The 14712-nt window shown below is 56.3% G+C and overlaps 6 protein-coding genes and 1 non-coding gene across 7 annotated transcripts; 5 read left to right on the top strand and 2 right to left on the bottom strand.

Annotated features, from left to right (window-relative positions):
- Window positions 1–230: 230 nt before the first annotated feature.
- PCK1 (phosphoenolpyruvate carboxykinase (ATP)) lies at window positions 231–1904 on the top strand (the record flags this gene model as incomplete). The annotated part of the gene is made up of 1 exon (XM_056207489.1): window positions 231–1904. One exon carries the CDS (start codon window positions 231–233, stop codon window positions 1902–1904), a length of 1674 nt encoding a protein of 557 aa, XP_056063464.1.
- A 588-nt stretch (window positions 1905–2492) lies between these two features.
- Window positions 2493–4346, bottom strand: MVES1_002664 (uncharacterized protein; the record flags this gene model as incomplete). Its single annotated transcript, XM_056207488.1, has 1 exon — window positions 2493–4346. One exon carries the CDS (start codon window positions 4344–4346, stop codon window positions 2493–2495), a length of 1854 nt encoding a protein of 617 aa, XP_056063463.1.
- A 112-nt stretch (window positions 4347–4458) lies between these two features.
- Window positions 4459–10389, top strand: CYR1_2 (adenylate cyclase; the record flags this gene model as incomplete). Its single annotated transcript, XM_056207487.1, has 1 exon — window positions 4459–10389. The coding sequence occupies one exon, from the start codon at window positions 4459–4461 to the stop codon at window positions 10387–10389; it is 5931 nt and encodes a 1976-aa protein (XP_056063462.1).
- Window positions 10390–10507: 118 nt separating this feature from the next.
- MIR1 (mitochondrial phosphate carrier protein) lies at window positions 10508–11611 on the top strand (the record flags this gene model as incomplete). Its single annotated transcript, XM_056207486.1, has 2 exons — window positions 10508–10644; window positions 10756–11611. The coding sequence occupies 2 exons, from the start codon at window positions 10508–10510 to the stop codon at window positions 11609–11611; spliced, it is 993 nt and encodes a 330-aa protein (XP_056063461.1).
- A 176-nt stretch (window positions 11612–11787) lies between these two features.
- Window positions 11788–13512, top strand: MET3 (sulfate adenylyltransferase; the record flags this gene model as incomplete). The annotated part of the gene is made up of 1 exon (XM_056207485.1): window positions 11788–13512. One exon carries the CDS (start codon window positions 11788–11790, stop codon window positions 13510–13512), a length of 1725 nt encoding a protein of 574 aa, XP_056063460.1.
- Window positions 13513–13570: 58 nt separating this feature from the next.
- Window positions 13571–13665, top strand: MVES1_002660. Its single transcript has one exon. It is a non-coding gene; the product is annotated as a tRNA-Ser (tRNA).
- Window positions 13666–13697: 32 nt separating this feature from the next.
- On the bottom strand, window positions 13698–14668 carry MVES1_002659 (DNA-directed DNA polymerase; the record flags this gene model as incomplete). The annotated part of the gene is made up of 3 exons (XM_056207484.1): window positions 13698–14011; window positions 14042–14126; window positions 14156–14668. 3 exons carry the CDS (start codon window positions 14666–14668, stop codon window positions 13698–13700), a joined length of 912 nt encoding a protein of 303 aa, XP_056063459.1.
- Window positions 14669–14712: the final 44 nt, after the last annotated feature.

Here is a 14712-nt window from a genome sequence, read left to right as displayed (position 1 = left end):
AAAGTTCCGAGTTTATCCGTGTCAGTAAGAGCGAATGACAAATCGTGTAGCTGTAAGATCTGCCACCTGCATTCCCCACCTATTCGCGCACATCGATTCGTCGGCTGTGCCCGGCGAAGCCGGCCAAAGCGCTGCGCCGAGGACGCATCGCTAGAATGAGGAAAGCGCATTATATAAGAACAGGCGCTGCCGCACTTTTGTCTTACCGACGAGTCTATTACCTAGCAAAGATGACTTCTCCCGGTAACCATCACGATGAGCTTGCTCAAGAAAACTACCCCAACCCCTTGCTGTCTCTGGACATCTCCATGTTCTCCAAGGCCGGTTTCGACATGGAACGCTTGCAAATTAAGCGCAACAGCTCCGCTGCGGAGCTGTACGAGGAGGCCCTTGCCAAAGAAAATGCCGTCATTTCTTCCAACGGTGCGCTGATCAACTTTTCTGGTAAGAAAACCGGTCGTTCTCCCAAGGACAAGCGTATCGTCTTTGAGGAAAGCTCCAAGAACGACATTTGGTGGGGTCCCGTAAACATTAAGCTGGACGAGCATACGTTCGAGATCAACCGCGAGCGTGCGATTGACTACCTTAACACGCGTGATGACATCTACGTCTTTGACGGGTTCGCCGGCTGGGACCCCAAATACCGCATCAAGGTCCGTGTGATTTGCGCGCGCGCCTACCACGCGCTCTTTATGCACAACATGCTTATCCGCCCCACCGTTGAGGAGCTGGAGAACTTTGGTGAGCCTGACTTTACTATCTACAATGCCGGCCAGTTCCCCGCTAACCGTTTTACGGCGGGTATGACCTCGACGACCTCGGTGGAAATCAACTTTAAGCGCCGCGAAATGGTCATTCTCGGTACCGAGTACGCCGGTGAGATGAAGAAGGGTATTTTCTCCGTTATGCACTACATCCAGCCTGTCAAGTTTGGCCAACTCTCGCTGCACTCGTCGTGCAACCAGGGTAAGGACGGCGATGTGTCGCTCTTTTTCGGTCTCTCAGGCACGGGCAAGACTACGCTTTCTGCCGACCCCAACCGCTACCTGATTGGTGACGACGAGCACGTTTGGTCCGACACAGGTGTGTTTAACATCGAGGGTGGCTGCTACGCCAAGTGCATTGGCCTTTCGAAGGAGAAGGAGCCCGAGATTTTCAACGCAATCCGCTTTGGCTCTATTCTCGAGAATGTTACATACGATTCAACCACGCGTGTGCCCGACTATGACGACGCTAGCCTCACGGAGAACACGCGTTGTGCGTACCCGATTGACTTTATCCCCAATGCCAAGATTCCTTGCATTGCGGACAAGCAGCCTTCGAATGTGATCATGCTTACGTGTGATGCCTACGGTGTGCTTCCGCCCGTTTCTAAGCTTTCTTCGGAGCAGGCGCAGTACCACTTTATTGCTGGCTACACTTCCAAAACTCCGGGCACTGAGGACGGTGTTGTGGAACCCTCGCCTACCTTCTCGACCTGCTACGGCCAGCCCTTCATTGTGCTCCAGCCGCAGCGCTACGCGACGATGCTTGCGGAGCGCATGTCGAACGTCAAGTGCGACGCTTACCTCGTCAACACTGGCTGGACCGGCGGCAAGTTTGGCGTCGGTCACCGCTGCCCGTTGAAATACACGCGTGCCATTCTCGACGCTATCCACGACGGCACGCTCAAGAATGCTCAGTACGAGACGTTTGCGCCGGGCGTGTTTGACCTCCAGATTCCCACTAAGGTTGGCGACGTTCCTGCTGAGCTGCTAAACCCCAGCAGGTCCTGGAGCGACAAGGCCGGCTTCGAGACCGAGCTTGCGAAACTTGCGGGCATGTTCTCCGAGGCCTTTGTCAAGTACGAGAAGGACGTCAATCCCGAGGTGCTCAAGGCTGGACCCAGCTCTGCTCGCGCATAAGCGCACCCGTAGCCACGTAGACACACCTTTGTGCACGGACCTGAGCGCTATAGCCACGTGGCAGTCCGCTTTTCGCACGCGTACGCTGCTTGTTTGCGACGACTTTGGGCATGTCGTCGTTTGTCTCATGGTTGCGTACGCCGGCTGCGCGTGAGTACTTTTGCTCTACGCACTTCTGGGGCCCCGTGGCCAACTGGGCGCTACCGCTCGCTGCGCTTGCGGACTTGAAGAAGGATCCGTCAATGATTTCTGCGACCATGACTCCCACCTTGTTCATGTATTCGTGCGTAGCAAACACCGAGCATCTGACTGTAGGTGCGTGTTTATGCGCTTTGCTTTGCGTGTGCAGCCGCGCAACATGTTATTGTTTGCGTGCCACTTGACCAATGCAACCGCACAAGGCGCGCAAATTTTCCGCCTGGTGGTACGTTTTTTCTCCGCTACTCACTTTAGAAATACAAAATGGACGAGGGCGAAGTGAAGAAGGCAGATGCGGTGATAAAAGCATAGATGACATTTACATTGGCATAGTACAGAAGGCCACTATCAAGTGCTACAAATGGCTGCATGGCCTGGTGGATGCGGTGTTTATTCCAGTAGCTGTTGTGCCTCACAGGATGCACGCGTTGAGTCGCTCACGACGCGCTTGGCGTGTGGTAAAGCGTCTCGATGCGCCAAAGGGTCGTGTGCGCCACGCGAAAATTTCCGCGACTTGAACAGACCCAGGCCGAGTGCCGAGGTGTTCGGGTCGTGCGTATGCCTGCGAAAAATATGCGTCCTGCCGCGCGGTAGAATGCCCAAGGAGCGTGGGGGATGTGCATGTGCGCGGTGTACTCTCTCCGCTGCATCCTCCTCGTCGTAGTATGCTTCGACGATCCCTGTCGGCGACGCTACGTTGGACATCTTGTCAAATACCGGCTCGTCGTGCCACATGCGCAGCATATCCACATCATACGGACTCGAGGTGCCTACACGGTGCATGTCGGTGGCGGTGGTCTGGTCGCCGACATCTGCGTGGTAGTCGGTGAGGGAGATATCGTCGCCCAGCAAGCTGCTTTGTTCCGACTTGCCTGGCATCGCGTCTTCTCCCTTCTCCAAAATCGGCACGAGCATGTGCGGCATTTCGTGTGCGCTTGGCTCGAGCGGCGTGCCTTGGCCATGATGGCCGTGTGGCAGCTCTGTGCCGGGCATAAACTTGATAGATTTTCCCGTGCGGCGCGCGTCGCCGTCGGGTTCAGGCGAGAAAGACATGGGCCGGTCGTAGAGCTGGTAGCGCTCTAGGCCGTCGTGCTCATGCTGAGCACAGGCATGCAACGCATCGTCGTCCAAGCACGTTGAAATCCGACTGCGCGCACTTTTCGCGCGCATCAGACTGCCGACGACGCCGAGTCCGCCGCGAATGGAGTCCATGCCGGGGTCCTCGATGTGCGCTGCGTCCTCCTCCCTCTCTGGACCGGTCTGCATTTGCGTCATGCGCACGAGCAGTGAAGATTTGCGGTCCACGCCCTTCTGCTCACGCAGCTCCTCGGGGTCCATCTTACTCAGCTGGAGGAGCAAAATTCCCGCGCAAATAGTAAAGAAGCCAAAGACAATCGTGACAATGGAGACGGCCTTTGCGCGCATGCCCTGAGAAAGAATGACGGAAGTGATGATCGTTGCAGCGGTAAACAAGACATAGTATGTAGGCGTCACAGCTGCGGTGTTGAACAGCTCGAGCGCCTTGTTCAGGTAGTTGATTTCCACGAGCAAGGTGACAATGATGAATGCAAGCAGAAAGTAGGTGAACCAATAGGTAAACTGGTTCGTGCCGCGGATGGACAAAATAATGGCGGAGCCCAGTCCGCTCGTGACGCTGACACTCAGTCCCCCAATCACGCTACAAATGGTAATGTAGACCAGCATCGATTTTTTTCCGTAGCGCGGCGCGACGAAGAACACTAGGATCAGGGAAGACACGACGCAAATAGAAAGCCACGTAAGAAAGCCAGGCGCGATAAAGAGCTTCTCGTAGTTGCGTATGTTGCCGTCGGTCTTTTGCTCCGGTGCGTTCACCGCGATGATCACAGAGCCGACAATGCAAAGAAAACACCCCACCTTGCCAAATAACGTAAGGCGTTCCTTTAAAAATATAGACGACAAAATAGCACACACCACGACGCTGAGCGCGCCCATCGGCGTGACTAGCACCGCGTCGGCGAACGCGTACGCGACGAAATTGAGGATTTCACCAACAACCATGATAATCATCCCGGTCCACCACATGGGGCTTTTTAGGTACGCATGCGACTCGCCGGCCTCGGTTGCATACTTGCGCTGCGAGGCAAGCAAGCCTTTCTTCTTGAAAACGAACGAGGCGCCAATAAACACGCCACTCCCTACCGCAAGGCCCAAACCAACGTACTTAAACGCCGGTGGGTTGCTCTCGGGGTTCGTCACCGACATGCGCACCTGCGGCCCAGCGGTTTGGTTGGTTGTACACGCGCAGGCTTGTTTGGGCGACTTGCACTATTTCCGCGATTTGCACCTCCACTCTGCACTTGCGGCGCTCGGCTCGATGGGGGAAACGGAGCTTGATGCCAAGCCTCCGGATCCCGAGAACGGCGTAATCGAGCAGAAAGTAGCCCAAACGAAACGCGAGGATGCAACGCTGCACTCCTTTATTGCTCCATGGCAGCAACCGAGCACGCCGAGCCATGAACGACGGTCGACTGCAGCCGAGCGCGTGCACACTTCGCCGCATGCCCCGTCCGATGCTGACGCCCCGAAGCACCGGCCCCGGAACCCGCTGCAGCTCTTCCGGTCATCTTCGACGAAATCGGAGTCGGGCGAACAGAAGCGTTCGCGGTTCCGCGCGCCGCGCAGTGGTCACGGCCTGACCGATTCACTCACCCGAACACGCAACCGGATATGGAGCAAGACGCAAAAATCATTTTCCCCGTCGCTGAGCAATAGCACGCCGGATTCAAATCCAGCATTGCACGACACGCACCGAAGCTCGCTGACCGAATCGCCCGCAGTGACCGCTGAGCGGGGCTCCGCGCTTGGGATCCAGCTCGATACTGACCTGAAGTACATTGACGATATTGTCGATCGAAACAAAAGCAGTAATCCGCGGACGCCGTTTGAAAATGTGTCGCCGACGCACTCGTTGTCGACCACTCGACCGCCGTCGCTGGCGAACTACTCGCCGCGTATCGCCCCAGAAAGCAACGTCGTTTTCTCGGCGCACTCCGCATCTCCTCGCACACGATCCATCACATATTTGAATACGGAAACGCCAGAATGTTCGAGCAGGCATGGATCGCTTGAGTATGTGCGGCGCCCAAGCACGATTTCGCAGCAAACCTCGGGCTCGGACCGTTCCGAGTCGCTTGCCCGTGTCGCCGTGCCACTGCACGCCACCCAAGGCTGGAACCCTGCGTATTTACGCACAGAACCATCCATGACAAGCAACACGCTGCAGTCGATGGCTACCAGCGCAAGCTCCTCGTGGACCGCACCCGATTCCTGGGCCGTGCAGAGCCAAGCAGATACGTTTGCGCCTCTTCGCAACATTGGCGCAGAGTATACCGACGACGATGTAAACACGACTTCAATCTCGCCGCCACCACCACCACTGTCTGTGAACCTTGCACGCGAGAACCAGAGGTCGTCGGTACAGACGTCACTTGTGATTGTGTACGAGCCTGTATCTGCGGCTGAACCGCCACGCACAGATACGCCGCCGGCGGCCGAGGCCGAGTCGCATAAACGCCGTTTGTTTCACGGCCGCCGGGGGCACTCGCATTTTAAGCTGGACGCTTTGTTTGCGCCTGACTTGGCCACGCACATGCCACGTTCCCGGACGTCGACACATGACATAGACGCCCATGCGAGCGACACAAGCGAAGACACCTTCTCGCCCTCGAACCAGCACTCGGTGGGCATCAGTGCAAAGAATGCTGCCGCGCTGAATGGCGCTGCCGCGGTCGGGCGCACGGTACTGAGCAAAGGCATTCGGCTGAACAATATTTACCACCCGCACCTCTCATTCCGCCGTTTCAGGCATCGTTCCCACGGCGACTCAGTTAGCACACGCGCCGATTCGTTGGAGGAGGAAGCGCCCGTCCAAATGCGCGGCTCGATATGGCAGGTGCAGCGCCAGTCAAGCGCTGGCCTCGCCAGCGGCGCAGATGAGGTGTCGGTGACGAACATTCCTGCACTGTGGGACTTGCCCGAGCACATGGACGAAAACTTGCAGCCCAAGCAGTTTTTGCGCATCTACCGCCAGGACGACTCGTTTCTCACCATTGCGTGTTCCATGGAGTCTACTACGAATGAAATCGTACCCGTGCTTCTTCAGCAGGCGGGCCTCTCAGAAGCCAAAGGGTACGGCCTGTTTTGGTACGAAAAAGGCGCGGACCGACCGCTAGCTCCTACCGAGCGTCCTGCGCGCATCTTGCGCCGCCGGCTCGTGCAAGCGGGATACTCCCAAATGGACCGCCTCAACGAGCTGGGCCGTGAGGATATGAGCCACATTGCACGCTTCGTCTTCCGCCCCGACCGGGCCCCGACGCTGCCTTTGACCGGATCGCAAGAGGAGGCTTTCAAGCACCTGAACCTGCAAAGCATGCACCTGACCATGATCCCTGTATTTGTTTACCAGTATGCACGCTGGATTGTCAGCTTGGACTTGTCGCGCAATCCGCTCACAGACCTGCCCGTCGATTTTGTGCAGCGATGTACGCGTTTGCGCATGCTGTGCCTCTCGACACTGGCACTGAAATGGATCCCCGAGAGTGTCGCGCACTTTCCCACGTTGACGCACTTGGATGTGTCGACGAACCGAGTGCACGACTTGTCCAACGTGAACTTGGACAGGTTGAACGAACTCGCTGTCGTGCGCATGCTCAACAATCGGCTTAGCTCGCTGCCGACCTACATGGTGTACATGCACGCGCTGCGCCACGTCAACTTGTCCAACAACCGGTTCGATCAATTCCCCTCGATTCTGTGCGAGATGCGCAACTTGGAGGACTTGGATTTGTCATTCAATACCATCACCTTTATCCCGCACGAGATTGCGAACCTGACCAAGCTCCGGCGCTTGGTCCTCATGGGTAATTCACTCGCTCCCCTCCCAGAATCCATGATGCGATTGTGCGAGTTGCACACGGTCGACGTGCGGAACTGCAACCTGTCATTTTTTGGCAGCCTGTCGACGTTGCCCAAACTCGTCGTCCTCCTCGCCTCGAACAATAACATCACCACCGTCGACACACATGTGACGAGCACGTTGGAGAATCTCATGCTTGCGCACAACCCATTGAGCCGTGCAGATTTTACGGCGACCAGCGTAGCGCGCCTTACTCAGCTGGATCTTTCGTTTGCAAACTTGTCCGTGCTCGACGAGAACCTCTTTCGCTCGTTGCCTTCTTTGACGCACTTGATCCTAGACCACAACCAGTTTACCTCCCTTCCTCCATTGGACCATTTGGGCGCGCTCGAGTACCTGTCTTGTGCCGCAAACGCGCTCAACCAGCTGCCCGAAGGAGTCGGAAAGCTATCTCTACTCCAGTGCCTCAATGTGCAGAACAATAATTTGAGATGCTTGCCACAGAGCATCTGGGACTGTGGCAGCTTGTACAAGCTCAACGCGAGCTCGAATTTGCTCGACACACTGCCCATTCCGCCGCAGCCCATTCTGCCGCAGCCCATCGCGCAGAAAGAATCGAATGCGCGCTCCATGCCTCTCCGATACAGCCTGGTGGTGTTGCGTCTTGCAGACAATCTGCTTACAGACGATGTCTTCCCCCTGCTCGCACTCTTTGGCGAGCTCGAAGTGCTCAACTTGAGCATGAATGAGATCTTCGAGGTCCCGAGCGGCGCATTGGCAAACCTGGCCGAGCTGCGCGAGCTGTTCCTCAGCGGAAACAAGCTCAATGCGCTGCCTGCAGAAGACTTGGAGCGGATGCAGCGCCTAGAGACGCTGTTTGTGAATGGCAATCGTATTCGCTCTCTCCCCGTGGAGCTGGGACGGTTGAAGCAATTGCACTCGTTGGATGTGGGCAACAATGTGCTCAAGTATAACATTGCCAATTGGCACTACGAGTGGAACTGGAACGCAAACCCCGAGCTGCGCTATCTAAACCTCTCTGGCAACCAGCGCTTCGAGATCAGGCCAAAGATGTTTGAAGTGGACGGGCAGGAAAAGAATATGGCCAACTTCCACCGCACGCGCCATCTGCGGCTTTTGGGCTTGATGGAAGTGACCATGACCCACCAGCCGCTGCCCGACGAAAATGATCATCGTCGTGTGCGCACAACCTTTTCCAGCATTAACCGCATGCCGTATGGAATTGCAGACAACCTCGGCAAGAGTCTCACGTTGCGCATCTTCGACATTGTCGTTCCGCAGTACAGAGGCTCCTCCTACGAGGCCATGTATGGATTCTTTGAAGGCATTGACCCGACAGATCGCACGTGTGGTCACATTGCGCGATACATTAGCGAACACGCTGCCGCGACGCTTGCCACGGAGCTACAGCGGCTTGGACTACCGCTGGGTGCTAAAGACGCCAGTCCCTGTTTTGCCGAAGAAACTATACCCACCGCTCTGCGCCGCGCCTTTCTTCGGCTAAACCAGGAATACAGCGAGCATGTGCTGAACATGGATACAGTGCGCCGTCCTGAACACATGCAGGATCCCACGACTGCACACACGGGCTCCCAAGAGCTCTTTTGGGGCTGGCCCGCCACGTCAAACAATGCAAACAAGCGGAATTGGCACGCATGTTGCACGGCCATTTTGGTGTACATGCGCGGTCATACCATGTACATTGCCAACGTTGGCGACGCGCTTGGCGTCTTATCGCGCGCCGATGCGAGTGTATGCCTCCTCGGCACCAAGCACGAGCCGCTGAGCCGCGAGGAGACAAAGCGGATTCGCGATGCAGAGGGCTGGGTCTCGCTGCGTGGCTATGTGAACGACGAGCTGCATGTGGGTCGTGCGTTTGGCCACTTTGAAATGACACCGATCATGAGCGCATGCCCTACTGTGCAGCACATCCAGCTGACAGACTCGGACGAGTTTGTTATTTTGGCCAACAATGAGCTGTGGCGCTTCGTATCTTTTCAAATGGCCGTGGACATTGCGCGAATGGACCGCGAACAGCCGCGGCTCGCGAGCCAGAAACTACGCGATATTGCGTTGGGCTACGGCGCGTCGGAAAATTTGCTCGTCATGGTCGTTGCCGTTGGCGCACTCTTCCACAAACACTTGGCCACGGACCACACCCACATTCGGGACAGCCAATTCTTCAGCAAGACGTCGGGGTTGCGCACGCGCATGATCACCGATAGCACATTGGCACGGCTGGAGCGCGAGATAATGCCGCCGATTGGGCACATTGCGCTGGTCTTTACCGACATCAAGAATTCGACGCTGTTGTGGGAGACAAATCCCGGCATGCACACTGCGATTCGTTTGCACAACGAGCTGCTCCGGCGGCAGATGCGCAGTAACGGAGGCTACGAAGCCAAGACCGAAGGCGACTCGTTTGTCGTCTCGTTCCAGTCGGTCGCCGCTGCACTATTGTGGTGCTTTAATGTCCAGCTTCGCCTCCTGACCATCGACTGGCCGCAAGAGATTTTGGACAGCTACGAGGGCAAGCCAGTGTACGACGACGACGGCACACTTATACACCGTGGCCTCCGTGTCCGCATGGGCATTCATTTTGGGACACCCGTTTGCGAAGTCGATCCCGTCAACAACCGCATGGACTACTTTGGGCCCATGGTGAACCGCACGGCGCGGATCAGCAGCGCCGCCGACGGCGGCCAAATTTTCGCGAGCAGGGATGTAGTCAACGAGCTGGAGAAACTCCTGGCGATGTACGATGAGCCGGAGCGCATCGAGAAGGACCACTCTGGCCATGGAGACGATTTGTTGGAGCAACAAACGTCCCGCGATCTCGTATTCCTGCGCCGTATGGGCTTTGAAATCATCGCCACGGGCGAGCACCGCTTGAAAGGGATCGAGATTCCAGAGCATATATCGCTTGTATACCCCACAACGTTGCGCGCACGCTTTACGAATTTGCCCGACGTCTACCCCAAGGTCTCGGCGACGCAAATGTACGTGCCGACGAAGGAGCTGCTCGAGCTGGACCAGGTCAAACAGCTCGAGATGCTTTGTCTACGACTCGAGGCACTCTCGGACGGTACATGTTTCCCCGGAATTATCCCACAAGACTTGCAAGAACAGACCAGCTCTGGCGAGATACAAACGCAAGCACCGACAGCTAGGAACCTGATTGTGGAGCAGTGCCTGGCACGGTACCCTGAACTGTTAATTATTGCGACCCGAGAAGAGGCTACAGATGCGGAACTTATACATGTGCTTGCGCAACTGGTTACGCGGATCAACAACAGTATATCTACACTCTTGCTTGGCTCTTCGCAAAGTAGCCCAACGAGCCAGCCTGCCGAGCTGGCCTCGCCATAGCAATGCACGGGCCTTGCCTGCGTCGTCCATTTTTTTTTTGCCCTGGCTCGGCACAAACCGGCGGATGCATGATTGGTCAGCATCCCGACGCGCTTGTGCAGACACACCTATCACAGTGATGGAAATTCTAGGCACGTGCAAGCCGAGCGCAGAAGAAGGGCACGTCGGCAAGTTTGTGTTTGTAACCCACTACGTTGACAATATCATGTCGTATAGCCAGAACTTTGTAGGCGCTACCTACCCCGTCCCCGCTGTGTTGGAGAAGCCTAAGGAACACTCGGGTCTTGCGCTTTATTCTCGCTTTGCGCTTGCGGGTGCTGTTTGCTGGTAAGTAATGGCGCTGTGCAATTGTGCTTACACGTTCAGCTCCGTCACCCACGGTGCAATGACGCCGATTGATGTGATCAAGACGCGTATTCAGCTTGATCCTGCGGTCTACAACAAGGGTATGTTTGGTACGCTCCGCCAGATTGTTGCTGGTGAGGGCGCTGGTGCGCTGCTTACCGGTGTCGGTCCCACGTTTGCTGGCTACTTTTTGCAGGGTGGTCTTAAGTTCGGTGGCTACGAGATCTTTAAGAAGATGATTGTTGAGAAGATCGGTATCGACGCCGCGCAGCAGAACCGCATGAGCGTCTATCTCGGTGCTTCTGCGGCCGCCGAGTTTGTTGCCGACATTGCCCTTTGCCCGCTCGAGGCCACTCGTATCCGTCTTGTCTCTCAGCCCACCTTTGCCAACGGCCTCATGGGCGGGTTCGCCCGTATTGCGCGTGAGGAGGGTCTCCGTGGCTTCTACGCCGGCTTTGGCCCCATTTTGCTCAAGCAGGTACCCTACAACATGGCCAAGTTTGCCACCATGGAGGTTGTTCTCGAGAAATTGCTTAGCGTCACTAACAGGACCAAGCTGTCGCTCTCTCCTCGCGAGGCTACCGTTTACAACCTTGGCTCTGGTCTGATTGCCGGTTTCGCTGCCGCGACCATCTCGCAGCCTGCTGACACCTTGCTCTCCAAGATCAACAAGACTAAGGGTCTTCCCGGCGAGAGCACTGCCAGCCGCCTTGCCGGCATGGCCAAGGAGCTCGGTGTCAAGGGTCTTTTCACCGGTCTTTCTACCCGTCTTGTTATGGTCGGTACGCTTACTGCGCTCCAGTTCGGTATCTACGGCGATCTTAAGCAGTACCTTGGTGCTACCAACGCTGTCGAGATCTCCAAGGTGGTGGCCTAATTAGCTTGTTTTCACGTAGTTTCCTAACGCGAGTGCTTGCATCGCTTTCCTTCGCACGATGCCATACACGTGCATGTGGAGGCAACTAAAGCCTGCACGGAGCTGCAGTGGATGGCGTAATCCGGCCAAATCGTTTGCGCATGCAGAGGAAGTTTCCGTAGCAACCACGATCCAGTATGGTCAATCCACCTCATGGCGGCGAATTGAAAGACCTTCTTGCGCGCGATGCGCCTATTGCAGGAGAGCTCCGCGCGGAAGCAGACACGCTGTCTGACCTTGTTTTGAGCGAGCGCCAATTGTGCGACCTCGAATTGATCATCACTGGCGGATTTTCGCCCCTCGAGGGCTTCATGACCAAGCCGGACTATGACAGTGTCTTGGACAAGATGCGCCTTGCCAACGGTGCTCTGTTTCCCATTCCTGTCACTCTGGATGTGTCTAATGAGCAGGTGCAGCAGCTGCATCTGCAGTCAGGCACCCGCATTGCCTTGCGCGACCCACGCGACGATGCCGCGCTTGCAATTTTCACCGTCTCTGATCTCTTTGACATTGACCGCAAGCACGAGGCCGAGGCCGTGTTTGGCGCGGACGACAAAGCGCATCCCTCGGTCAGCTACTTGTACGAGGAAGTCAAGGATGTACTTGTTGGTGGTAGCGTGCAAGCGATTGCAAAGCCGCAGTACTACGACTACGTCGAGCTGCGCTACACACCCGCAGAACTGCGCCACCACTTTGACAAGGTATCCTGGCGCAAGGTTGTCGCATTCCAAACCCGCAACCCCATGCACCGCGCCCACCGTGAATTGACAGTGCGCGCCGCTCGCCAACTGCAGTCCAACATTTTGATTCATCCCGTGGTCGGCATGACTAAGCCAGGTGATGTGGACCACTACACGCGTGTGCGTGTCTACTCGAGCCTCATGCCGCGCTACCCCAAGGGTATGGCCACGCTTGCTTTGCTTCCGCTTGCGATGCGCATGGCTGGGCCGCGCGAGGCACTCTGGCACGCCATCATCCGCAAAAACTTTGGCGTTTCGCACTTTATCGTCGGCCGCGATCATGCGGGCCCCGGAAATAATAGCCAGGGCAAGGACTTTTACGGCCCGTACGATGCTCAGGATCTCGTGCGCAAGCACGAGAAGGAGCTTGGTATCGAGATGGTGCCGTTCCAGATGATGACTTATCTGCCCGACACCGACGAGTACCAACCCGTGGACGAGATTCCAGAGGGAACCAAGACGCTGAACATTAGCGGTACCGAGCTGCGCAACCGCCTCAAGTCTGGCGCGCATATTCCTGACTGGTTCAGTTACGAGAGCGTGGTCAAGACTTTGCGCGAGAGCTATCCGCCCAAGACCAGCCAGGGCTTTACCGTTTTCCTCACCGGTCTGTTTAACTCTGGCAAGGACCAGATTGGGCGCGCACTTCAAGTCAAACTTAACGAGCAGGGCGGCCGCAGCGTTTCACTTTTGCTTGGTGACACGGTTCGCCACGAACTTTCCGCGGAGCTTGGCTTTACTCCCGAGGATCGCCACACCAACATTCAGCGCATTGCATTCGTCGCCAGTGAGCTCACTCGTGCGGGCGCCGCAGTGATTGCTGCGCCGATTGCCCCGTACGAAGTTTCGCGCAAGACTGCACGCGAGACGATCATTAAAAGCGGTGGCTCTGGCAACTTTTTCCTTGTGCACGTTGCAACGCCGCTCGAGTACTGTGAAAGGACTGACCGCCGTGGTGTGTATAAAAAGGCACGCCGCGGCGAGATCATGGGCTTTACGGGTGTCGACGATGTGTACGAGGCGCCTGAAAACGCAGCTCTTGTGGTGGACCCTTCGACGCAGAGCATTGCAGAGATTACGCATTCCATCGTGCTCCTCCTTGAGGCCGGCGGTCTTATTTAAAGCGCATCGCAACGCTACACGTTTATAGTCTAAAATTTGACGCGTAGGACAGGCTATCGGCAACTTGCCAGAGTGGTTAATGGGTGAGACTTGAACCAACATCGGGCAATCTCATGGGCTTCGCCCACACAGGTTCGAACCCTGTAGTTGTCGACTTTTTAACGTTTCATTTTGCGTTGCTACTTTTACCAAGTAAAGCGCTCGTAGCTGGCGTCCGCGACAGGGGCCTCAATGGATTGGGTGGGCGGTGCATCAAGTGCTGCCTGAACGGTGCTCTCTTCGGCGGCAGGCACAGACTGGGCGGTGGTCTGCACGGCTTCGACCGGGCCGTTGGAGTCCGGTGCGGCATCTGTAGTACTCACATCCAACTCGAAGTCTTTCGGCGCGCCGTCTTTTTCGGTTAGCTCTTCGCGCCGTTGCAGCGCAGCAGAAAGCGGCACGGGCATCGGCACCACTTCTTGCAGGAAATCAAAGTAGCCATTTTGTTGTACGGCGCGTGCTGCACATTAGTATTTTACCGTGCACGTACCCATGTCATTGTACCGGATCATTTTGCGCTTATCCAAGCGCGCATTCGTATACCCTTCTTCGACAAACTTTTTCACAAACAATTCCTGTGGTTAGCACGTACACATTCACATACCGTCGCGGCGCTGATTAAAAAGGTAGCCTCTTTGCTGCAGATATCCACGGCAGTATCTGCCTTAATAATCTTGGATACGCGTGCCATCGGGAAGACAGTCGTGCCTTTTTCCGAAGGCAGGCTCTGACGAGGCGCACGCTTTGGTGCAGGGGTATGTTTCGGTGCATCCGTCCCAGGCTCCGTAATGTTTTCGTTCGTCTGGTCTTCTTCGATTTGCGTTACAGCAAAGCTCTCCGTAAGGTTTTCAGCAAAGGCGGTGGGCTGTTGTGTGGGCATAATATGCTGCTCGGAATATGCAGTTGACTGTGTGGGTACGATGGGTTCCTCGGCGTATATGGGCTGCTGTGTGGGCGCAGCAGACTGCTCGGAAAACACTGATGGCAGTGCGGGCGCACTAGGCTGCTCAGATACGGGCTGCTGTGCAGACTCCATAAACGGTTCAGATACGGGCTGTTGTGCGTGTGCCACAGGCTGCGCTACAGCAGGCTCCTCACCGGGAGCAATCGGTTCCATGTCGTACTAAATAAAGAAACGCGTGCATCGCGACGCGAAGCCCG

Source organism: Malassezia vespertilionis, chromosome 5 (assembly GCF_029542925.1).
Source record: "Malassezia vespertilionis chromosome 5, complete sequence".
Classification (NCBI taxonomy): Eukaryota; Fungi; Basidiomycota; class Malasseziomycetes; order Malasseziales; family Malasseziaceae; genus Malassezia; species Malassezia vespertilionis.
Note: the sequence above shows the minus strand (reverse complement) of the source record. Positions and strands in the feature narration are given on the sequence as shown.